Source organism: Lutra lutra, chromosome 13 (genome assembly GCF_902655055.1).
Source record: "Lutra lutra chromosome 13, mLutLut1.2, whole genome shotgun sequence".
In the NCBI taxonomy this organism is placed as follows: domain Eukaryota; kingdom Metazoa; phylum Chordata; class Mammalia; order Carnivora; family Mustelidae; genus Lutra; species Lutra lutra.
In genome coordinates this window covers 30,605,564-30,630,126 of record NC_062290.1, presented here as the reverse complement: position 1 = coordinate 30,630,126, position 24,563 = coordinate 30,605,564, and the positions used below count along the sequence as shown (strand labels likewise).

At 41.8% G+C, this 24,563-nt stretch overlaps 1 protein-coding gene across 1 annotated transcript in view; it reads right to left on the bottom strand.

Annotated features, from left to right (window-relative positions):
* Positions 1 to 5,551: 5,551 nt before the first annotated feature.
* ERCC6L2 (ERCC excision repair 6 like 2) overlaps positions 5,552 to 24,563 on the bottom strand; it is a 132,467-nt gene continuing 113,455 nt past the window's right edge. Inside the window, exons 18-19 of the mRNA XM_047698953.1 lie at positions 15,378 to 15,559; positions 5,552 to 8,860 (exon numbers count right to left, since the gene is read on the bottom strand). Of these exons, the coding sequence (XP_047554909.1) occupies positions 7,894 to 8,860; positions 15,378 to 15,559 (1,149 nt within the window). The 3' untranslated portion in view covers positions 5,552 to 7,893. The remainder of the gene's footprint in view (positions 8,861 to 15,377; positions 15,560 to 24,563) is intronic.

Here is a 24,563-nt window from a genome sequence, read left to right as displayed (position 1 = left end):
TGTCTGCTATTTGTCTGTTTCAGTTTCTTCTTCTATAAAGCAGAGGTTAACAATAATAATAATACCTAATAATACCTAGTCCGAAGGACTGCTGGGAAGTTGAATGAGAAAATCCGCTCGATGTGTTTAACAATGACATATAGTAAATGCTCAATAAATGTGCGCCAAAGCCTTCAGTTTTTATTCCCCAGTCGAAGTACCCTTAACCTGCTTAACAGGGGAAATAGGAAGTTTATAACCACCGAGGTCCCCGTGTGCTTTGACACGCTTTGGGGGGAATTGGTGTGGAAAATAGATTAGGAAGGGAGGAGGCTAAAGGCTAGAAATCCAGAAAAGTCTGCAGGCATCCAGATGGGAGGTGGAGGGGCGGGAACTCGGGCCCTTGGCAGTGGCATTCGGGAAATATTTTGGAGAAATTCTCTTTAGGACTTGGTAACAGGCTGGGCACGGACCCTCGGCGGAGGGCACCGACCTTGATGGCTGGAGGAAGGTGGAAGGTAGGGAGGCAGCTGCTGGGAAGATCTTAGAGGCGTGAGCTGGAGAAGCGCGGCTTGGGACAGGAGGCAGAAGCAGCGGGCCCAGAGGCTGCTGTGAGTGCAGGGGTGGGGTTCGAGCTGGAGGTGGAGAATTTGGGCGGGGGGAGGGGAACAGGGCTATTCTCCCGCACAGCTGGCGCTTGTCTAGGTGCTGTGTGCGGAGGCGCTAAGCCCGATTTCCTCCTCGGACCCTCGGCTGCACTGCAGTCGGGCGGGACTGGAGGAGCCGCCGGGGCACCGGCTGACCCTGCGCGGGGGACCTGCCGGGAGTTCCCTCCTGCCGCCTCCCTTCCTCCCTCCCTCCGCCTCTAGCCGCCTCCGAGCTCCCATTCCGCGAAGCCCCCGGCGCCTCCGCCCTCCCGCTTCCCATGACCTCAGTGAGACGCGCTCGGGATCAAGTTTAGGCTGGTTTTCCAGCGGGCTACCCGCCAGACCGCAGAAACCGCCGCCGTTCACACCCGGCGGCCGCGGCCCTCCCGCGGCCAGGGAGGGACGGGCGCGGGCGGCGGGGGCCTGGACCCTTTAGCTGGGCCCCCAGGCCCGGCGGCAGCTGTGGGAGAGGTTCGCCTTTCACCATCCGCTGAATTCTAAGCCGGCGGGGCCCCAAGGGTCGGCGCGCTGGGGACGATCGGCCGCTGCGCGCCCCAAACTGGGGCGGGTGCGCCCTGAGGAACTCGCTCTCATTGCCTGTCCGGGATTCCCCCCGCCCTCCCGCAAGCCGGGAGTCTCCGCCCCGCTCCCCGCAAGCTCGGGATCCCCCCCCCCCCGCCACCCCGCCACAAAACCCACCGCAAGCCCAGGAGTCCCCCATCCACACACACAAAACAGCCCACTGCAAACTAGAGGTCACTGCCTTCCCACCCCCAGCCAGTCCCGGACTCCCGCCTTCCCGGCTCCACGCAGGCCCGGGATCTCCCTCGTCACCCGGGGCACGGCAAGCCCGAGAATCTCTCTGTGTCCTCGCTCGCCGCAAGCCAGGGACCCCTCCTGCACTCGCCCCCACCCCGCCCCACCAGTTCAGGATCCCTTTCCATCCGCAGCCCATCGCACGCCCGATCCCGCCTGTCCCCGGCGGGGTCCCAGCTCCGGCCTCAATCCCCAGACTGGGGGCGGGGAGAGGCGCGGGCTGGGGATTATCTCGCGCTGCCCGCGCTCCCCAGCTCAAGGAGAGGCAGGACCCCACCCAGGGCTGCCTCTCCTCTTGGCCTCGCGTTTCGAGGCGGACGAGCCCCCGGGCGCGGCTGCCGCTCTCAGCCGCGCCCGGGGGCTTGTCCGCCCACCCAGGGCTTCCGGCGAACGCCCGGACTTGGGACTTTCCTGAGTTTTGCGACTCGTGGCAGAGGACCCTGGAGTCGGCTTTCATGTTTTCCATCACTACAGCCGGAGCGTAACTTAATTAGCTTCTTTTTCGTTTCCCCAAGGGAGAAAAGGAACCTGAGTGCGAGGAGCCGATTGTCTCCTCTGCCCGGAGGCCGAGAACCCCGGGCTCGGGTGCGGTGGCCTCTGCAGCCGGGGTTTCCGGGGACGGTTCTCAGCGGCAGCGGTGGCCTCCTGGAAACTTCAGAGGAACTGTATCTGCAGCTGCTTCTAGCCACATGTACCCTCTAATAGTGGCCTGCGGGGCGGGAGGGGTAGGCGGCTTCTCTGGCGGCGGCGCTCCCGGGAAGCGGACAGAGCGGAGCGCACACTCCATGCCTGGGTCCGGCAGGGCGGGGGCACAGCGCCCCCCCCCCACCCCCCCGGGGCCGACACCACCCGGTCGCCACACGCGAGGGAGGAAAGTCCAAACGGCCTCTCCTTGCCTGGACTCCGCAGGTGCCCCAGGGCCCGGGCTCCCGCGGGTGGCGCTGCCTGTGCCCCGCGCTCAGGACTTGCAGTTAACCCCACTTGACTCTGTCATGCTTTTCTTGGGCACTTGGGTCTCCCGCTGCCTTTGTGTATCTTGGACCTTAGATTCACTGTCAGAAGCTTTTTTGTATTTGGCCAGTCACAAACTCAAACTTCTCTACAAAGCCCACATTTCTGGTCTTTTGGGGTTTTAAAGGCCAAGGGAGAGTGGAGGAAGTGATGTTCTGGCCTTCCCGTTCTTTCAGGCCTGGCCCCCACCCCCGTTCCCAGAATTTGGGGTGGCCTTTCCTGATCACTCATCCCAAAAACATGTTTTTTCGCTTTTGGACTCTGGAAGCCACCCTGTTTCCACCACTCAGCACACATTTTGCACTTGGGTTCCTTGGTTTGTTCTGTCCTCTCACACCCTCCTAGGGGACACTCCAGGCTTCCTGAGATCTGCTTGTCCACCCCAACATGCCCTAGCACACTGTTGTGCCCTAAGCTGTCTTTTAGGAGCTGTTGTGCCTTTCCGGGCAGTGTGGCCGCTGTGGGCCATGTTGGGAGGGGCATAACGGCACCTTAGCCGCAACTCTACAGACTGGCTGGTTTTGCCTTCTCTGGGCAGGTCAGCGAATTACTGTCCCCAGAGATGACTTGCCTGGTGATCTGGCTTCAGGAGGGTCCCAGGTATGACATTCAGCGCTCCTCCTAGGTCGCTCAGCCTGCTCAGCTTTGCGGATGCATTTCCCGTCTTGTGGAGGAGAGGTTGGGGAAATTAGGTTGTGAAGTGGTCTGAGTGGGACGAGGTGTTTGGAAAGAGCAGGGAAGGCTGAGGTCAGGAACTGCCCCGAAATGAACTTGGGGCTCTGCCAGGTGGCGCTGAAGGAAGGCGACTTATGGTAGTGGTCAAGGAGACAGTGAGTACTGGCTGAGGAGAAAGAGAGAGTCAACTATGGGCAGCACAGGGATGGCGCTGGCTGGTGGCTGGGGGGCAGAGCAGGCATGATCTGGTCATGTGAAATCAGTTCTCATGGAGTACATGTTGGCATTTTTGTCTCAAAGAATTACAACCTCTTCTTCTTCTCATCAATGCTTTTATAATAGTTTTAGGAAAGAAAAATATATGCATTAGCTATTATGAGCCTTCTTTTGAACTCTCAGTCCGGAAGCATGTCTCCCTTTACAAAAAAATACAATCAAAGTTAAAAGATATATGTGGGGCGAGGGGGAGACTAATTCATATTTTAATTTGACAAGATGACTCACTAGAATTTCCTTAGAGACCTGTAAGACATTCAGAGATGCACATTTCCCCCCTTGTTTACATAAGCTAAAAGAATATAAAGTGAGTTACAGTTATTTCTTTCAACAAGATGGAGGGGGCCCATTTAACTAACCAAAAAGACATCTGTAGAAAGAGGCATTTTTTTAAAGAATTTTAAAAAAGATTTTATTAATTTAAGAGAGTGCGAGCGAGCATGGGGTGGGGGAGGAGCAGAGGGCAAGGGAGAAGAGGGAGAAGCAGACTCTTGGCTGAGCACAAGAGCTATGTCCCTGGCTGGATCCCAGGACCCTGAGATTATGACCTAAACCGAAGTCAGACACTTAACCGAGCTGCTCAGGCACCCCAAAAGAGCCATTGTTGATTCTTCACCATGAGAGAGAGCAGTACAAACCCAGGAGTCAAGTGGGCATTATCTGTGTCAGTGAAAGGCATCGTACTCACATAATTCAGACTAAATTTGGAAATTGAGGGGATATAACCACTGCCACTTGTTAACCTGCACAAAGCAAATCAAGTACATATTGACCAAGTTGAAACACATGCTAAGGACAACTCTGGGGCTCCAGGATGAGCTCTGCTGCATATCCATGAACAAAAGGGCTCACTGGCAAGACTATCCTGCCCAGCGACGGTCTCAGACAAAATATTAGCACGTCATATCATAGTGTGAAACTTTAAAATAGGTGCTTGTGCTGACCCCTGGATCCCCTGAAAGCCTCTGCAGGTGGTTCTGACTTGCCACTTGAGGGCTGGGAACCTCACAGCCTTACACTTCCCTCCAGAGGGTCAATCCCCAAAGGGCTGTTTTCATTTAAAACTCTGTAAGACCTTGTGAGGCAAGACAGCCCTCCTGTGGTTGCCCATTAATAGAGAGAAGTGTGATGTTCCTCCCATCTGCCACAAACACCATGTGGAGTGGGGGAGGGGGGCTCATAGTACACAAGGCTGTCACCCAGGGCAAATGCAGTGGCACCAGTGACAAGATGTGTTCCTGAACTTATGAGCCTTCTCTCTAACACTCTCAGAAGCACTGGGTGGAGGATGCTTTGCAAACGCAGGCAGGGATGGAACTGGGGGGCAAGATTACATCAATGATGACCAGATGAGAATTCCGTGGGGAGCTTAACATGCTCTGCACTCTGGGCTCTGTGAAGGCAGATAAGTCTTATAGGATCATATGCGTTCGATGACATCCTTGGTGGGTCCTAGACCTACCATTAACTCGATTTATGACATAGTGGCCACGGAGGTAGCCATTCGTGAATGTTCAGGCAGGCAGTGATTCCCATTCGTAGGGATTTTATAGACTAGTAAATGTCAAATAAAACTTTTGGGAACTGACAAATGGTTATCAACTTTGTTTCAACTAAGGACAATGGAAAAAAGACTAAAAACCACTATCTGTTGTTGCATACAAAGAGGACAATTTTAATATAAGGAAGGGTAACTTCAGAATTTAAAAACTGCACACATTGTACTTTTAAAACCTTTGAACTATACTGTCCTTGGCTTTCTCACTTTCTGTGGACTGCCAGAAAGTTTATCACCAGCTCCTCTCTGCAAACTAAGGCTCCTTTGCCTTGACCACTCAGGGGCAGCCATATGGCTTGCCAATGATGTTAATTTACTCTGAGAAGTGGTTGCAGGGCTTTAAGGGAACCCCAAGGAATTCAAGTGCAAAAGCCTCTCAGTGTTTTGCCTCAGTTTGCAATATTAATAACTGTGTGTTGAGTGCTTTAAAGAGAAGTGAACAAGACAGACTGTGGCAAATAGAATCTTGGAAACTTGAAGCTGGAAGGTTTCTTAGCAGTGACATCACCCCTGTGGTTTTTCACATCAGTGCTCTGTGGAGGCACGGCAGTGCTGCTGGAACCAGCAGACCTCCATTTTAATTATTTTCAACAATAATTCTAATTAAGACAGAGCAGAGTTCAATTGCTTTAAAAAAAAATGCTTGAACACCACTGATTCAGCCCACCTTAAATTTAGAGGGAGAAACAGGCTGAAAGAAGCCTTGGGATTTGCCTGGGGCCACCTTTTTATCCTGAAGAACCTGGTTGGGGTGGCCTAGGCAGGATTCTCACTGTCAGCCCCCCTCACAGTGTCTGTTCCCAGCTTCATCAGTGGCTGATCCAACTCTTCCCATTGCTCTGGGGCAGGGCAAGTTGATCCCTAGAGCTTCCCTCTGGGAACTTTCCAACTGACCCCTGTACTCTGGTCACGCTGCACCTCGTACTCTTCTTGACAAGCTGTTCCTGCATGATGAGTTTCACTGGCAACTGCTGATAACTAGTTTTTAAATTCCAGGTCTGTATTTTTGCTCCCACTTTGACTTTTACTGATAAAAATCTCTTTAATAGTATTTCATTTTATTGTATGAATATCATTTTATGATTCAAACGTCATATCTATATTAAAAATTTTAAAGGTATTTTATTTTATGAAATATCCACTTTTATTAAAATGACTGAACTCTCCCATCTGGTATATAAACTGAGATGAAGAGGTTTCTACTTGCTTCTTTGGGCTCCTCCTACAGCAAGGCCCAGAGCAGGCGAACAACATTGATATGTCTACCACAGATACACAATACATTGATTTTTGTAGCAACCACCCCAGTGGTGAAACTCGGCATCTGCTAAGTCTGGATACAACTCAGCTGAAAATAGAAAAAAAAAAAAAAAAAAAAAGACTAATTCATGGGGACAATGATTTGCAAACTGTGATTTCTAATCATTAACGGGTCATAAAATCAATTTAGTGGGTTATGATAGCATGAAAAAACACAGAGACGTAAGAGCCAAAAAGTACAACAGAACTGGAGATATCAAAGGACACTGCATGCCTTATGGGTAAATATTATTTCATGAATATTTTGTTTCAATCTCTATTAACCCATATGTACTGAGTCATAATGTAAAATAGATTTTGCAGCCCTCAACAACACCCCAGAGAAAGTCATATTTGGTCACTCAGTCCCCTTGAGAAAAGATTTCTGTCTTTGTTTTTGTTTGGTTTTCCCATCTCCCTGCATTGATTTTGCGCTGCGGAGACGGGTAATCGGGAGGCCCCGCCCCCTCAACCCAACAAGGGTCCACAGCTGTCTGCACGCCACCACTTCCGGGTCACCGCTGTTTCCTATTTTTCTTCCTGACCTGTAGATCCGGAGCTCAACAGAAGCACAGCTGCTACAGCGCGTCTGAATGGAGTCAGTGGAAACCTCGGGTCTCCGCTGCCCTGGCCTTCACAGCCCTCGCACTTCACAGATGCGGTCTCCCGCCTTTTACCCGTAGCCGTACCTCCCCTGCACACCTTGAGCCGCTGGCATGGTACACACGGGGACCAAGTGAGTGTTTCCACAGAAACGAATTCAACAGTAAGCACATTCTGCTGATTATAAACCACATACATTAAATTCAACAAAATAGAACAGTTTTAAATGAACTGTCTCTTCACTTCTCTATACTTCATACAAAAGTACTACACCAAGTTTAATGGATACTGATTAAATCCTAACTGTTGCCTAAGCAGTGGAGGCATTGCCTTCTGTGGCTATCCGTAGTAGTTTTATTACTTCAGTGTCAAACCTCAAATAGTACAGTTATACAACACTGACCCTTCGTATCTGAGCAGTTATAAACTTATTATTTTAATACATTGTATATTCAGTACTAGTTAACACTTTATCATAATTTAGTAATAATACATGATACTTTGGGTAAAGGAAGACAGTTAACTGAATTTTCTAGATGCTAGTGAGAAACACATCAATGTACACCATATTTGGGGATGACCATAATTTGCCCTGTGACTTAATGGAATCCAGAAAAGTAAACCAAAGCCTTTTTAATCCAGAAGGACACAGATGTTGCTTGAGTTCAAGCCCTTCACCTTTCATATTAGGAAATACCTGCGCACCAAGGTAAGTGACTTATCTACAGGCACATAATTACTCAGTGAGGGAGATGTCCCAGGGTCTCCTGATAACAAATTCAGACCTTTTCTATTTCATAAAGATGTTTACGCTATAATACAATCATACTTTTAAAAGATCAAATCAGATATCAAGGAAAAAATACACGATAACCTTTTAGGCTAAAACAACCCTAGAGCAAGAGTTGAATAAAAGCATATGTTGACAATGGTGTTCAAGGGAACATCATTATTCGTGTGGAACACAGTGTTGTGATCTTCGGAGGGTAGAAGCTCACTGGTTAGAGTAATTCATTGTATGTTTATGCGTTACTTTTGTGCATTAGTTGTGTTTTCATCTGTATCACTTGTGCTAAATTTTTTCCACAAAAATTTATCATTTGATTTCCAAAGTGAAGTTTCCAGCTCCTCTTTCCTTTTGGAGGAGGCAGCAAGGGGCACTTTTTCACATAGAGTCTCTATCACTGCCAAGTCGGTGAGTTTGCTAAGACTGTCGTCATTCTGTTCATTCAAGATGTCCCAGAAATCTTTTGGTCTCTGTTTTGCTTTTTCCATGGGCCCTGAAAGAACTTTCTTTGGCAGCTGTGTGGGACTGTTCCCATGACTTTTAAAGAGGTCATCAAGAATAGATGTGTCACCAAGTAAGCCTACCACGGAAGTGTTTCCTAACTCTGGATTTTCTAGCTTTTTGTTCTCCACTTTGAAAAGGGGTTCATTTCTTGAAATGCCTGTTCTTGTTAGGTCCTGCTGGTCTTTCATGGTATATTCAAATTTTTCTAACTCATATACTTCAGTGTTCAGGGAATGGGATGCTACAGTGTCTTTGGAGGCTTGGCTGTTTTTCCCATTGTCAGTCTCTTGGGTAGAGTTCATAGGTGACTTGTTAGTTTCTCCATCATTAGGAAGCACTTCTTCTCTATGGAAACCATGATTTTGAAACTTAATTGATTTTTCTTTATATTTCTGGGGGCTGCAAATTTGAGAAACTTTTTTGGGAGAATCTTTAAATGACAAAGTTTCAGAATCTGACAGCCTTTCTTTCTTAAGAGATTCTCTTTTTTCAGACTTATTCCTGACTCTCTCTCTTTTCTGATGGGAAGATTTAATGAGTTCTGCAGCAGAATCCACAAAAAATTCTTTTACCTCTGGATACTGAGAAGCATAAAAGTCTTTTAGCATTTTCTGTCGTTCTTCTGATGTGGCATTAGTTATATGTTCAGCAAATTCCTTTACAGAAGGCAAGTTAAAATAAGAAGCCATTTCTTCAAATTGTTTTCTGAAAATTCAATGAACAAAAGCAGTGGTTATTTTTATTACATTTTATTTTTAAAGACCTCATCATCAGTGATATTTTTTAAGGAGACAAAGCTATGTATATTTGACCCTGGTATAACAAGGGTGTCAGGTTTCTCCATGCAGTTGGAAATACGAGTATAACTTTTCACTGTCCCCCAAATTAGCCTACTGTTGACTGGCAATCTTTACCAATAACAAAACAGTCAAGTAATACATATTTTGTATGTTATATGCATTATATATAATGTGCTATATTATGTGCTATATTTTTACAATAAAGTAAGCTAGAGGAAAGGAAAATGTTATTAAGAAAATCATAAAGAAGAGATTTTACATTTACAGGACTGTATTTACAAAAAAAAAAGTCTGCCTATAAGTGCATTTACACTGTTGAAACCCATGTTACTCAAGTCAACTATAATTTTATTCGTTTAGTATATATTACCTTCATTCCATAATGAAAATGCATTTTACACTAGCAGGATGTGACCTCTTTCTTTATGCTACTAAAAAAAACTTTTAGCCCATGAAATAACCAACTTTTTAAGTTACTGTGATTTATACTATTAGCTATCTCCTGGGAATTGTGGGATCCCAGCATGTTACTCTTCCAGTCAGCCAATTTATGACTGACATGAGAATCATAATTTATATAATCTGTGTTTGAAAATCTATATTGCGTTAAAGTCTGACAATTGAATTATCAAAGAAAGGTCTTAATGAATGGAAGAGAGAAAATTCTGAAAAATAAAGGAATTTTTTTCTTCTCTCTCCTTTTTTCCCTACTTCCACAAATACAACATAGAAATTTCACACAATTTTTTGAAGATCCTAAAGGAAAATTCTAAATTGATAAACCTAGATTCTTTCTTCCCCCAACTGGTCTAACTGGGGTCTAGACAGGTAAACTAAGAAGTAAGATGCTATTTAAAGCAGTGAGTTTCACTCTTAGTGTAAGATACTAATAAAAGCTATTTTGTGCGCATGTGAGGAAACGGGTCTTCCAGAACCCTCATAAGACAGATGCAGAAAGAAAGATTGTTTCAGAATCCTGGACACCAGACTCTGCTCCTTTCCCCAGATGAGGGTCCTATGGACTGAACTGCGTCCCCCTGAAATTCATATGTTGAAGCCCTGATCCTTAGTGTTACTGTATTTGGAAATACGGCCTTTAGAAAGTAATTAAGGCTAAATAAGGTCATAAGAAGCCACCAGAGAGATCTTTCTACACATGAGAGGACAAGGTGAGAAGGTCACCATCTGCAAGCCAGGAAGAGAGCCCTCAACAGAAGCCAAATCAGCTGGCACGCTGATCTTGAACTTCCCAGACTCTAGAGTAAGAAATAACTTTCTGTTGTTTAAGCCCCAGTCTGTGGGATTTCGTTACGGGAGACAGAGTAGATTGAGACAGAGGGTACTGCTTTGCTGATACTGAGTTTGGACCATGAATCAGGAGAGCTCAGTGTTCCCAAACATTCTTTCAGACAAAAGCCAGAGATGGTTTTGTAGCCCAAAGTTTTAGAATTATATTTTATATAATACTTTCTTTTTTTTTTTTTTTAAAGATTTTTATTTATTTGACAGACAGAGGTCACAAGTAGGCAGAGAGGCAGGCAGAGAGAGAGAGAGAGAGAGCGAGAGAGAAGCAGGTTCTCTGCTGAGCAGAGAGCCCGATGCGGGGCTCGATCCCAGGACCCTGAGATCATGACCTGAGTCGAAGGCAGAGGCTTTAACCCACTGAGTCACCCAGGCGCCCCTATATAATATTTTCTTAAAACAGTCATTTATGCATTTAAGAAATATTTATAGACCCTCTATGTGCTAGGCACTGTGAACAGCCCTATACCATATTCTTCAAGGAGTTTATAGTTGAGCTAGGGGAGACAGATGCATGAAAATCAAACCAGAAGAGACTGATAAAGCCCACTACAGTATAAATACAGGGCCCTGTGGGTGCCCACAGATACTGAAGCCAGCGATGGGTCATGGGTAAGGTAGCAGGGCAGGCTTCCCTGGTGTCACCAGTCAGATAAGGATGAATGAGGAAACATTCCAGGGAGAGGGGGAACACGCACAGGCCCACTTCTGAGAGGACCCGGCGTATAGTGGGGCAGGAGGAACAGCCAGGGAAGAGGGTGAAAATCATGAGGGGTCCGTATGCCAATTTCAGAAGTTTGCATTTTCTCCTGCACACAACAGAGACTCCTGAAGGTAAAATAATGATTTATTTATAATGTATGTACGTAGGAGCTCTAAAGCCACTATGATTTTTGCTGCTCAGACCAGGTTACATAAAGTTTGTGTTTCCTGTGATTTGAGTGGCAATCCATCCCGTGCGCTCACGACTTTCTTTCGTGGCTCCAGATGAACACACTGGCTTCCAGTCCTCACCACACTGGTCCTATTAACTGTTCCAAGTCCAGATATTATCTATGCTTGATCAACAGCCACTCTTCCTGCCAACAGAATATTTAATAACACAAATACAAGCTTCCAAATTTCTGTCCTGGAAATTGCCAATGTTCTTGTTGGAAAGCAACAAGCACGTTCTTAAAAGGTTCCAGTTTTCACTTCATATGAAGTAATGAGGTATTATTATTTTATTTATTAATCATCTCCAAATCCATTTTCATGGCCTTTCTAATAAATATTTGTGCTGCAAAGATTAGGTTAATGGCCAAGTTATGGGCTGATGTCTTCTTATTTATCCAAGACTTGGTGGTATCTCAGCAGCTGCCCAAGTTTCAAAGTTTCAAAGCTGCCAAACTTTCACCTTTGCTATGCTGACCTCACTCACAATCCCCATGATTCTGTCACTTCTGGGAGGAGACCTGCTTCTGACCCCTGTCATGTCAGTAATATGCAAGTAAATTCGGCCGTGTGGAAGCCCCCTCACAGGATGAGTTACGATTATAATTGTTTTATTTTTACCTTCTACTTGGCTTCCATAATTCTTGGTCTTTAAAAAAATATTCTCCAAGTATTGAAGGAAGTGCAAGGTACAATCAGGAGGTATAAGCTAGCCATTTTATAAGGACAATTTAATAAACGAGAATAGACACTCATGAGCCACTATAGAGAAAGAAAAAACAAATAGAAAACCAAAGATAGGTATCTTTCAGCAAATATATCCACAGAAGTTGTGTGCCATGGATATAATTCACATTCTCTCCCCTTTTCTTGAGGAACTGGGGGAAAGGGGTAGAACACAGCTAAACCATCTTCTCTTCACCTGAGCTTTCTGAAGTGAAGGGAGACAGAAACTTCATTCCAGTGACCTGAGGGCAGCAGCTGGTACAGAGCCGTGATGCTCACAAAGCAGGGGATGGCGGGAAAGTTGTGTCAGCAGTTCTAATACTGTTCCCTGGCTCAAATATTGGTATCCTAATGTTTGCCTTTCACTTAGCTTGAGTTTATTCCCTAGGCTAGGCAGAGAAAGAAGGAAGAGAGGAACTAAGCATTGTTAATAGTTTTATTTTAATATATGGAGCTAGAGGGGGTAAGGACTCTTGTGCTCCTCAAAAACTGGTAAAATGCATATGGTCGGTCTCTGAACAAAATAACTGCACAAAATAAATTGCCCCAAGTTTGCCCAGAATCATAGTTATAAGTCTGTTTAAGAGGAGATATGGGGCTGTAGCATGTGGGGTGTTCACCTTTTTGGGCAATGGTGGGCCACTAAGAGCCATGCTCTAACCTATCACACCAGCACCTAACGGCCGAGGAACTGCCAAACCCTGAGGAGAGAATTTGGAACCTAGAGAGCCATCACCATTTGCCTGCTGAGCCTTTGGGGCCAATTCAACCAGACCTCCCATCCCCACTTACCTCAGCCACTATTCCTCTCTTACCTGGAACCACTGGCCTCTCATCCCCTCCTTGTCTCTCCTTTCCCAATCTAATGCAATCCCTCACCCTTCCAGACCATTCTTGCAGTGCCCCCAGAACAAGGCCATGATCTACCAACTCCCTGTTCTTCTCCCAGAATGGTCCCTCTGTCCCCTCATACCGCCTCTTCCCATGCAGCCCTCACACGCTAAAGCTCTTATGCCTCACACCCTAAATCTCAGGGTTCATGGTTCACGTTGCTGCTTCCAGATGATTATTTTCTTGGAGACTTCTTCCCTTCTTTTAAGTTTATGCTATCTCACTAAATCATTCTCTCCCGCAACTTGTTAAGTGACCTCTTAATTGCTTCCTGCTAGTGACTGAACACTGGAGATTAATCCTGCCTCCTTTCCTATCTCCTGCCATCATTCTTGATAACACCAATATCCATGTGGATGTCCCACCCAATTCCAACTCCTGGCCCACCAATTTCTTTACCGCTCCTGACCCAAGAATCAACTGCATGTCAGGTCCCTATTCCCAAGACCATAGACTGCCACTGTCATACCATTAACTGTACAACCTGCAAATCCCTGAATTCAGGCACCTTATACAACAGCCCAACTGTTCAATTCCTCTATGACCATAATGCCGGAAGATACTTCTGACTTCATCAAGCCTCCCCTTGTCTAGCTTAGGTTCAATTTTATAATTACTCCTTTGCAAACATCCTTCAGCTTCCTTGCTTCTCTTTCCCTCCATTCTAACCCCTGAACATCTCTCTATTCTGTGTCTGTAACTGAGCAATTGAAGCTTGCTGAACAAAGTCTGCGCACCTGCATGAAAGCTTCTACTAGAATTACTCTCAAACAGGGACTTAACATGAGTCATGAATTCTGGTCCCACTAAACCTGCTGTCCTATTTTATAAGTGATTTATTTAATGATTTTTCTCTCTCAAAATTTCTCTCCCTCTGAATTGATACTTCAGTTCTCAATTAATTGAGGAAATACCACCATACACAATTCCTGTCTTCATCCCTTCATCTAGGAGTTAGACCTTCTTCACGGGTCTTGACCTCACTCTCTCCTGCCTCCAGGGCTTCTGTTAGCACATCTTGGGCTTGTTCCCTTTTCCCCTGTTCCATACACAAACCGGTTCTATTATCTTCCCAACTTGAAAAAAGCTTATCTTTGACAATGCCCTCTAGCTCCTGCTACTTTTCACTCTCCAAGAGCTGTCACAGGATCTACCCGCCCATCCCCTGCTTGCCCACCTCACCCCAGCATCTGCTCATAGATTTGCAGGCCACTCCCAATCAAGGCAGCCAATGAGTTCTCTGCAGCCAGTTCCAGGAGGCACCTTCCCACTTCATCTGATTCAGGTTCTCAGAGGCATTTAATAAAGTGAAGTGCTCCCTCCTTTTTGAAACTTTCATTCCTCTTGGACTTCAGGACCTTATATTGTGCCTCCTACCCAGTGGGCTACTGTCACCTGAAGACTTAGTCTTGCAGCTTTTCTTCTCCCCTCTGTGCTGGACTCCTAGGCTGTTCACACAGTCTGTGGCTATGAAGTCATTTATAATCTCAGTGCTGATGACTTCCACATTTAGATCTCCAGTCCCCATACCCCAGAGTAGCATATCCATCGCCTATTTTGCATTTCCATAGAACCTCAAATTTAATATGAACAAAAAGAGGATTCTTGATTTTTTTCACTCAAAACTCTTTTCTCTGCTAGTTTTCCCCATTTAGTCAACCCAGTCTGTTGTTCCGACAACCAGTCCAGCACCAAACTGAATTCATCCACTTCACTGTCTCCATGGCAACCACTCTATCGCCAACCACCATTAACTAGTTCCTTACAGTCCTGCCTTGTCTGCTCTCTTCCACACAGAAACTAGAACAATCTTTTAGAAACATACATTAGATCACGTTCATGCTTCAAAAGCTTCTGGCTGCACTTGGAATAAAATCCAAACTCTTGTCCACAACCTACAGGGCTTTGTATGCTCCAGCCCCATCCATCTGTGTCTTGGCCTGCCCCTCATGGCACCCTGCTTGGTTTATCATGCACTAAGCACTCAGTTCCTTGAGTGTACCAACCTCTTCCGTCCTCAGGGATGTTCTTACTCTACTTCTTTGCCTGGTTATCCCTCAGGTCTCAGATGTCAACTCTTTTGTGAGGTCTTCCCTGACTACCTCATAGAAAGCTATCTGCACCTGCTCCAGATCCCATTATTCTCTATCAAGGAGGCCTGTCCACTTCTTTCTTATATCATTTTATAAGTTTTGTTTTGTTTTTTTTACTTTTGAAAATTCTTAAGGTTTAATGCCAATTACCACTGCACTGTAAGCTCTATGTCCTTTTTTACACCCTGTATGTTCAGCACACAGCACAATGCCTGAGTACATATCAGGTGCTCAACAAATATTCAATGAATGAATCTAATGCACTTAAGTATTTCATGCGTCCATATAAAATGATTTTTTTTTATCAATTCAGGAATTAGCTTTCTAAAAACATTTAAAACATCTGGAATTTATTTTTTAAAGTATACAAATTGAGATGCCAGGTATGGTTAAGATTCAGATAATTTGTATATTTTATTAAGTAGCTATATTTCTTTTGAGAATAATTCTTGAAGTCCAATGTTGTTATAGACATACCTGCGGATTCCCTTTGGCGTTTCCCCAATTATGAAGGTGGTCTGGTCTGTGCGGTAGACTTTTTTCTTCTTCTGGGTTACAGGGTGTGAAATGTAAAGGGGAAATGAAATACTTCCTTCACTTAGTTGGTGACCTTCCTTTGTATGTGTCAATGTATCTGTTTTCACTTTTTCTTTATGTGTCTGAAAAGAAAAGGAAAGCAAAAACAAAGTCTGAAAAAACAGTTATTTTTGGTTAAATGAGAAGATGTCCTTATTTTTCCCCCGAACTCTTTATAATCAAGTATATCAAATTCCCCAACTGAAAGCACTGTAAGAGATGTTAACTAGATTTTTAAAAAGAAGATATAGGGAAAAGTTATATTTTATATCTTTCTGAAATATATAAAACTAATGGAAATACTATGATGTTTCCATGGTATCTATGGTTTAATATATATCTTAAAGATATATCTTTCTTAAAGATAGAATAAAAGTAATAACAATAAGATGATGCCTTCATTGTCAAGACTGATTGCATACCATATCCACAATACTGAGGATAAAAGTTAATGATTATAAAAATCATGGCATAAAAATGAGCTATTTAAAATTCTTAAATTCAGTAACTTCTCTCAATATTATGAGTCAAGATTTTCAGGTATTTAGTTTTATGTAAGTAGCCAAACTTTAAAAAAAATAATAATCTTTATGTGAGAATTAAATAAGAAACTATTTTCATAAATCCTTTTTTTTTTTTTAGATTTTATTTATTTATTTATTTGACAGAAATCACAAGTAGGCAGAGAGGCAGGCAGAGAGAGAGGGGGAAGCAGGCTCCCTGCTGAGCAGAGAGCCCGATGTGGGGCTCGATCCCAGAACCCCTGGATCATGACCTAAGCCGAAGGCAGAGGCTTTAACCCACTGAGCCACCCAGGCGCCCCTAAATCCTACTTTTTAATCTCTACTGGATTGCCAGGATATTTAATAGTTTTAAGATGCTAGTTACAGTTGGTTAAAATTATACATAAAATTATATTTATTTTACAGACTATATGGGTTGCAAATAAGCAATAAATATAAATTTATTATAAATAAATATAAATTGTTAAAAATGCTGGGTCAAAAAAAAAAAACCTTTAAACTCCATGGTTCCAATTTCCCTGAAATGATGGTATAGTGAATATGTGGAAAGTCCTGTCCCATTCCAAAAAGAGAAATACTGTACACAATTTGACAACAACAGGAGAATTATATTTGAGCTCAGAAGTAAGAAAGGTAAATCACTAGGTGCCAAAAAGCAAAGAAGTAATGTAGTGGTGAATGGGAGCTAATGCCTTAAGTTATAGTCTGCAGGATCCCATGTCCAAAGGGGAGATAAAAATGACTAACTCCCTGCATTAAAAAATAAACAAACCAAAAACAAAGGAGGATATCCAGTTTGCATATTAAAGCTAGGAAAGCCCAAATTGGGAACATAGGAGAGAAGCAGGCTACTTTCCTACTCTAGATAGGAAGAATCACTGATGAAATGTGGACTGCCCAGGCTATGCCAGTTGTGGAATCTGATTTTGTAGCACCTGAGTGGTATGGAAAATCTAAGCCAACATAAAAAACTGGCCCAGAATCACTGAAAACTATGGCTCTCAACGAGAAATGAATACAAAAACATACCCTAGGAAGACTTCTATAACCCAGAGAATGCTTTTGATTCCAGTGTGGGGGTGTGGGGAGGAGCTGAGGCAAAAATTATGAAGAACAAATAAAACCCACCACCATGAAAATGGGCAGATGCAACAAGCGTGAGAATATGCAATTGGAATTATAGATAATGAAGCAACCTGAAAGAGGCTTTAAATCATTAGCAAGTCCAGAAAGACAAAGGAAGGAATAGAATTTGCCAGCAAGAACTGGGTATTATATAGGCAGATCTGAAAAAGAACCAAACACAAACTCTTAAAAGGAAATATAGTTTTGAAATAAAAAACAGAGATAGCAACAAGTTCAAAATATGAGTTAAAGCAGCAGACTAAACAACCTTACTATGATAGTTGGGAAAGTGGTAGAGTAAGAAGACATACCAAAATTTCTAAAATACTAGAAGAAGAGAATAAAGAAAATAGAAGAGATAATGCAAAAACATAATGGCAGGTAACTGAAGAAGGCATGAATCCTCAAAACAAAAAAGGAGAGAGAATCTCTAGTGGGAAAAATAATAATAAATCTTATACTTTGTTATATCACAGAGGGCATCTTAAAAACTAGCAGGGAGAAAAAAAAGATATCCCACAAAGAAATGACAATCAACCTGAAGAAAGACTTCTCATTAATACCACCACCACCAGAAGATAATTAGATAATACCTTTCACATGCAGAGAAGGAAAAAACTATAAACTTAGAATTCTATACCCAGTTTAACTATCATTAAATTACTTTTTTTCAGACATACAAAGACTATAAGAGTGTACTAGATACAGATTCTTGCTAATGACATAATTATTTTTCTTTTATAGGAGTTAGATGGGATTGAAATGGCACATATAAATGAATATGGGTAGGGGATAGTTTTTCATTCCACAAATATTTACTGAGCACCTGTTATCTTCCTGCCACCACACTATGCAGTTGAGAACAAAGATATTTACATATACAAAGAGTCCCCAACCCTTAAGGGACTTAAAAGTGACAAGCCCATTTTTTATTTTATTTTAAAGATGGAACATTTAGTTTTCTTTTAAAAAATAAATCATTTATCTCTTCAACTTATATTCAAGTTCATTTTATTGAAATAAACTGAATATAAGATAACACATATAACTATTTTCTTTCTTTTCTTTTCTTTCTTTTCCTTCTTTCCTTCCTTCCTCCCCTTCCCTTTTCCTTCCTTCCTTCTTCCCCTTACCTTCTTTTACCTTCCCTCCCCCCTCCCTCCTCTCCCTTCCTTTCTTTCTTTCTTCCTTCCTTCCTTCCTTCCTTCCTTCCTTCCTTCCATAATCTCTATATCCAATATGGGTACCAAAATTATGACCCCGAGATCAAGAGTCACACGCCCTACCAACTGCACCAGCCAGAGACCCTGTAACTGTATGTTTTGTAGTAACAAACCATTTCTAATGAAAATAAATTGACTTCTTAAATATCTCCTGTGAAGCAGATGGACAGACACAAAATGTTGAAAGTACTTTCCTTAAAGACATAATTTCTTGAATCTTAAAACATTAACAGAAAGGAAAGCCGATCTTTAAAGATAAATTTGAAAGAGATTTGATGCATTTATTTTACATCACAAGAAAACATGATGGTTGAAAGTTTCCAATAAAAAGGCTCATCATCTTAGATGGTCCCCAAGAAATAATGGTCTATTACTATAAGGAGAGATTGGATGTTTACATGAAGATAAAGGGAATAAACAGAAAAAGAAGGAACTGGGCCAACCAAGAACACTCCATCCTTATATATTGCAATTTCTTAAGCCATAGAGAAATCATGCCAGACAATGGCAATTTTCAATAATTTATATGATTACTCTGGGTCTTTCTGACCTTGGCAGGATTACAGAGCTCACATTTTGTGTGGATACATTTTTTTTAAAGTCAGTTTTATAAATTCTTCAGGGAAATTCAGCTTTTCTAACAACAGGTATCAAACATGTGGACCTCTAATTTTTGCCGAATATTCCATATTTAAAAACCCGATTATGTTAGACAATCATAAAAATAGGAAGAACATTCTTTTCCCACATGGGCTCAGTACCCTATCCTTCATTTTTTTTTTTTTTTTTTTAAATCTATCCAGGTTCAGATTTCCATTTTGGTAGAGTCCTTTGAAACTACTGAAACAAGGTTATGAAACAAAATTTTATTAATTAACTTAATAAACATTTTGGTGACCTTGTTATAAAGCTGGTTTCACTCCAGTAAAATAGTATCCTTTACAGTAGCTGATACAAGGAAAACAGTGCCAAAGTGCAGTTACAATTGTAGTGATAGTTATAATTTATTATAAAGCAAAGTTCAAGGCCTATGGCCAAGATGAAAAGATTCCAGATTATGCTGATTGGACTTAAGCTTATTCATTACCACTATGTCAAAGCTGTGAAGTCATATGACACTGAGGCAACACGAAGAAGTACCAATAGTAATAAAGGCTTGAGTAATAAAAAATTCAGTAAAATGAACTAGATTAGGAACTGAAAAGACAATACTATCCCTTTTTAACACTAGGAAAGAGGGTGAGGTTGCTTGCTAAAGAAAGCAAAATGAATCCACTCCTTTTTCCTCCTAGAGAGTAGAATGGCCAATAACCGGAACACTATGTCTGTATTTAAAAAGAAATTTTGCAATCATGACATGAATAAAGCAGAAATGCTAGTTTCTGCAAAAGCCCCTAACTGTTCCTAATGTTTTCTTAAAAAGTTTCTTTAAGACTATCCATCAAGATTTGCCTTAAGAAAGTACATCTATATTCTGTGATTCGGATGAAGCTTACCTTCATATGATAATTTATGATTATAATGATAAGAAATTACAAAGATAAGGACTTTGTACAGTATTTATATAGTATAAATATTTCTGCTAATAAGTATTTTGGAAAGTTTGACACTATTAGAATATAATTTATAACTTAGTATTGCTAAATTCATGATTATTTGCTTAATTACTGAGTATTGTTAGGTGTCTCTACTATAGTGTTTGTATGAAAAGTTAAATTTAATTTGTGGGATCTTTATTAGAAATAAAACTTAGTGAGCATAAGGAACATAGTAATTGTTTCTAGGAAATGTAAGAATGCAGTTAAGAATCCATTTGACAATGAAATTAGTTGAATGGAAACGGGGGGCTACTTAAGAAGGTGGGTTTATCAGAGAATCCTAAAGTAATAATTTTAATCTATGAGCAGTAATGCGCTATGGGCATATACATACTATATGAAGCAGTTAGTTGCAAATTGAAAAAGTGAAGGAAAAACTGTCCCCCTTCAGACCACAGTTAAACAGGGCTAAAAAGATAAAAGGCTATGTCTGATTATCCAAGTCCTAATCTGATTTATATAATTAAGAATTTAAACACATGATGTGTTGTCTTTACAAAGGTAATTGTTGTTAAAACTAAAATTCATAATATAAAAATTTGTTCAATTCAGCTAAAACATTAAACACTTTATTCCTATAAATGACAATTGTTCTAATATATTTTGGCCAAAACAGTCTCCTCATCTTTCAGAACTAAATGTTTAACTTGAAAATAGCTCACTTTATTTTTTTTTTTTTAAGATTTTATTTATTTATTTGACAGACAGAGATCACAGTAGGCAGAGAGGCAGGCAGAGAGAGAGAGAGGAGGAAGCAGGCTCCCTGCTGAGCAGAGAGCCCGATGTGGGGCTTGATCCCAGGATTCTGGGATCATGACCGGAGCTGAAGGCAGAGGCTTTAACCCACTGAGCCACCCAGGCGCCCCAATAGCTCACTTTAAAGACTTAATGACTATCAGCTTCAATTTAATTTTGATGAAGTTATAAAATCATTATTGATTTTTCTGCTGTATCTGTAAAATGTGTTTGAAAATATATCATAAAAACTACTATTTAAAAATGTACAGTGTCTACATTCTATAAAGTAAAAGCTATACTTATTTTAAGTTGTAAAAGATATACATTAGGATTATAATAAATAAGAGGGCACTTTTGTAGGGAAAAATTCTGTCTTCTGGAGTAGTCACAATGAATCCACACTAGACCTAAACAACTGTATATAATTCTGTGCAATTTATTTCTTCCTGGAAAGTTTTAGGTTTATATTGGTTCTACCAGGAAAGTTCCTTATCTTCAGGCCAATATTAAGAAACATTCAGATAACTTTTGATAATACTTTATTTTTCCTTTGAACCAAAAGTGCATTGCATTGTCTGTATTTCAAGACATTAGATCTAAGCCAAACTACATTACTTTAACTGAACCAATAGTTATTTTTTAAAAGGCACAGCTTTAAAAAAAGGTGATAACGTATATATAGGTCTTCGATATGAAAGTAAGGAAAAAACCTGACTCTTAAAAGTTTAAAGATAGCATTTTTTGGCATCAGTGTAATGAGAAAAGAAAAAAAGACATATGCCCCTACCTCACAGCCATATGATTACATTAACATTTTTCTATTTACTCTGCTATGTAGGAAATCTATCTTCATATACTAGGAAACTTTATTGGGAATAGTACAGAGAATGTTTAAGTTAAAAAAAAATTTTTTTTTTCTCCTAATAGTCTAAAACTTTCTTCAATAGTCTTGAAGGTAAAAAATAACTTTGGAGGTAAATTATCAAAAGAACTGCAGAGAGCACCTAGATGAGAATGGCAAGGCAATAAAAAAGTTGATAGAGATCAATCTTGCCTGTAGCCACCCACCTATAACAAATGGGCAAGAAACATTACAATCTAGGAGAGTGAGTTTCAAAAGCAATCATGAATAGCCTTCAATTCCCATTCTGGCAGGAGAAATACTACTGTAATCTCTGCCATCTTTTTAAAGCTCCTTGGGACCAATTCCTAGAGACATACCCATAGCCAGTGCAGATACTGCTGATTCTTTCTTCCCTGCTCATCTGTACCCTCCATGTAGGCTTGGTGAGGGCACAATGAAGCAGAATAGCCTGATAAGCTCCTCTCTTCCATGGTAGGCTACTGGGAGTTACTGAAATGTTTTATTAAGCAATTTTGGAATAGATCTGTCTGCTAAGCTGGTTTCTCCAGAAAATACCCTGTAGAACATACACCAGAACAAAGAGCAATGCATATTTAACAGACACATTCACTATTTTTCTCCCTTAACCAGATGTTTAGGCTTGATTCATCATTGAGAAAATTGAAATCAGGGAGGAGATTTTCAAAGGCATTGGAAGGTCCTGATCACTTTGACCCCCTGAGAAGCCTGAACGGAAAGATGAATTAAAGTGGATTCCAAGATTACCAAAGGATCTGCCTATTACAGGAAGCTCTTGGTCTACACCTTATTCCTGAGAAAAGCACAGAGTCTCACATGGTGCTCTATGGTCATGGCCACCTGTGGGCGTACCATGTAGTCACAGGTCCTCACGCTGTCCTGATCACACCAACTTTGCCATAACTAAAAATCAATCAATCAATCAATCAAGTGTTCTTTCATTTTCTTTCATTAAATCTTAATAGTGAAGTCTGAGAGGCAGCTTTTGTTTACACATCTGTTCAAATGAAAGATGAAAATTGAAATCTCCCTTTGGGTAAGGGCTGAACTCTAAAAAAAACTCTAAAAAGTAATAAACTTCCTTGTCTTGGCAAAGCAGGGAATCTGGAGTACTATAAAAACATATAGCACATGTAAATATATTCATTCAGTGGCATCTGAGTTTCTAAAAGGACAAAAAAACTTTCAAGGATCTTTGTACAGGTGTGAAAAATCTCTCATCCTTAAAGTAATCATTCAAGATTTTTGCCTGGAGGTAGGCAATATTACTGTAAATGCAGTTTTCCAATATTCAGGAAAGCCTAAGGCAACTCTGAGCCCTGAATCGTCTTTACTCATTCTCTGGAGAGAAGCCAACTGTTCAGAGGAGTCACCACAAATACATATTAAAGTCAAATTTTCCGCATGTTTAAAAATGACATTCAATCTGAAAAAAACACTTAGATGCAAATTCCACATCTTTTTTTGGTTTTGGTCTGCTTTTTTTCCTGGAAGAAATGACACATCTCTATTTATATATCTCGATATCTCTATATCTATCTATCTATCTAGTTTTTAAAAAGATATTATTTATTTATTTGACAGAGGGAGAGAGACATCACAAGAGGGAACACAAGCAAGGGGAGTGAGAGAGGGAGAAGCAGGCTTCCCACTGAGCAGGGAGTTCGATGCGGGGCTCGGGGCTCGATCCCAGAACACTGGGATCATGACCTGAGGCGAAGGCAGACACTTAATGACTGAGCCACCCAGGTGCCCCTATATCTATATTTTTTAATAGTGCTTTGCTTTCTAGAAGAGTCACAACAGGACAAGTTTATATTGGCTGTCCTGAGCCTAGGTTCCTTTTCTATCCACAAGAGGCCATTTCTCATTGTCTGACAGATCCACCCATCTAAAAGAACAAAGTGACAGCCTTGGGAGAGCAGGTGAATATTGTGGAGCAGACTACAAGAAGAAATATAAAAGCCCCATCTCCTTGAGATCTGTGACCCTGAAGGGACTGCCATGGCAGTCATCTGTGGAAAAGGCCAGATGAGACAGTGGCAATCACCTAAGTCTGCAGCCCAGTAAAAGGGAGTGTTCACGAACACCCTCAGTCCTATCTGGCAGCGTGGTCAGGGCATAAATTCCCTTTATTACCTCCTGCAGAAAAAGGCTAGAGCAGGATCTGGGGGCTCCTGGGATAAAAGTGGGAACACTGGACTCAGGCCCTAGGGTTCAGGGGAAACTTGGAAGTTTTTGTATCTTTTTGAGCCTCACTACCCTGGGAGATAATTATTGATTTGGGAATCAGGATCTAGGGGGTAGGAATCTGGATCAGGGACTCCCATCAGTCTCTTCCATATTTAAAATTCGCAATTCTACCAGTTCTTATAGGATTTCAGAAAGTAACAAATAGGTCCTTAGAATCTTATAGCCCTGACACACTTTTGAATTTTTATATGTCTTAATTACAGTACTGTGAAACTTTCTCTAAAGACTATTTGAGCAGGGAGCCCAATATGGGATTTGATCCCAGGAGCCTGGAATCATGACCTAAGCCACAGGGAGATGCTTAACTGACTGAGCCACCCAGGCTGCCCTACACTTTCTTTCTTTCTTTCTCTTTCTTTCTTTCTCTTTCTTTCTTTCTTTCTTTCTTTCTTTCTTTCTTTCTTCCTTTTTTTAAGATTTACTTATTTCAGAGAGAGAAAGAGAGCACACAAGAGAGTGAATGCTTGAGAGCAGGGGAAGGGGCAGAGGGAGAATCTTCAGTGGCTCCATACCCAGTGCAAGTCCAATGTAGGTCTCAACCTGGGGCTCAATCTCAGGACCCTGAGATCATGACCTGAGCCGAAATCAAGAGTCAGACAGACGCTTATCTGACTGTGCCACGCAGGCACCCCATTTTTACATTTTAAAAATTATGAAGGACCCCAAAGAGATTTTGTGTGGGTTTTACCTATTAAATATTTAAAGTATTTATTAGTCTGTTAAAAAATCAATAACATGGGGCA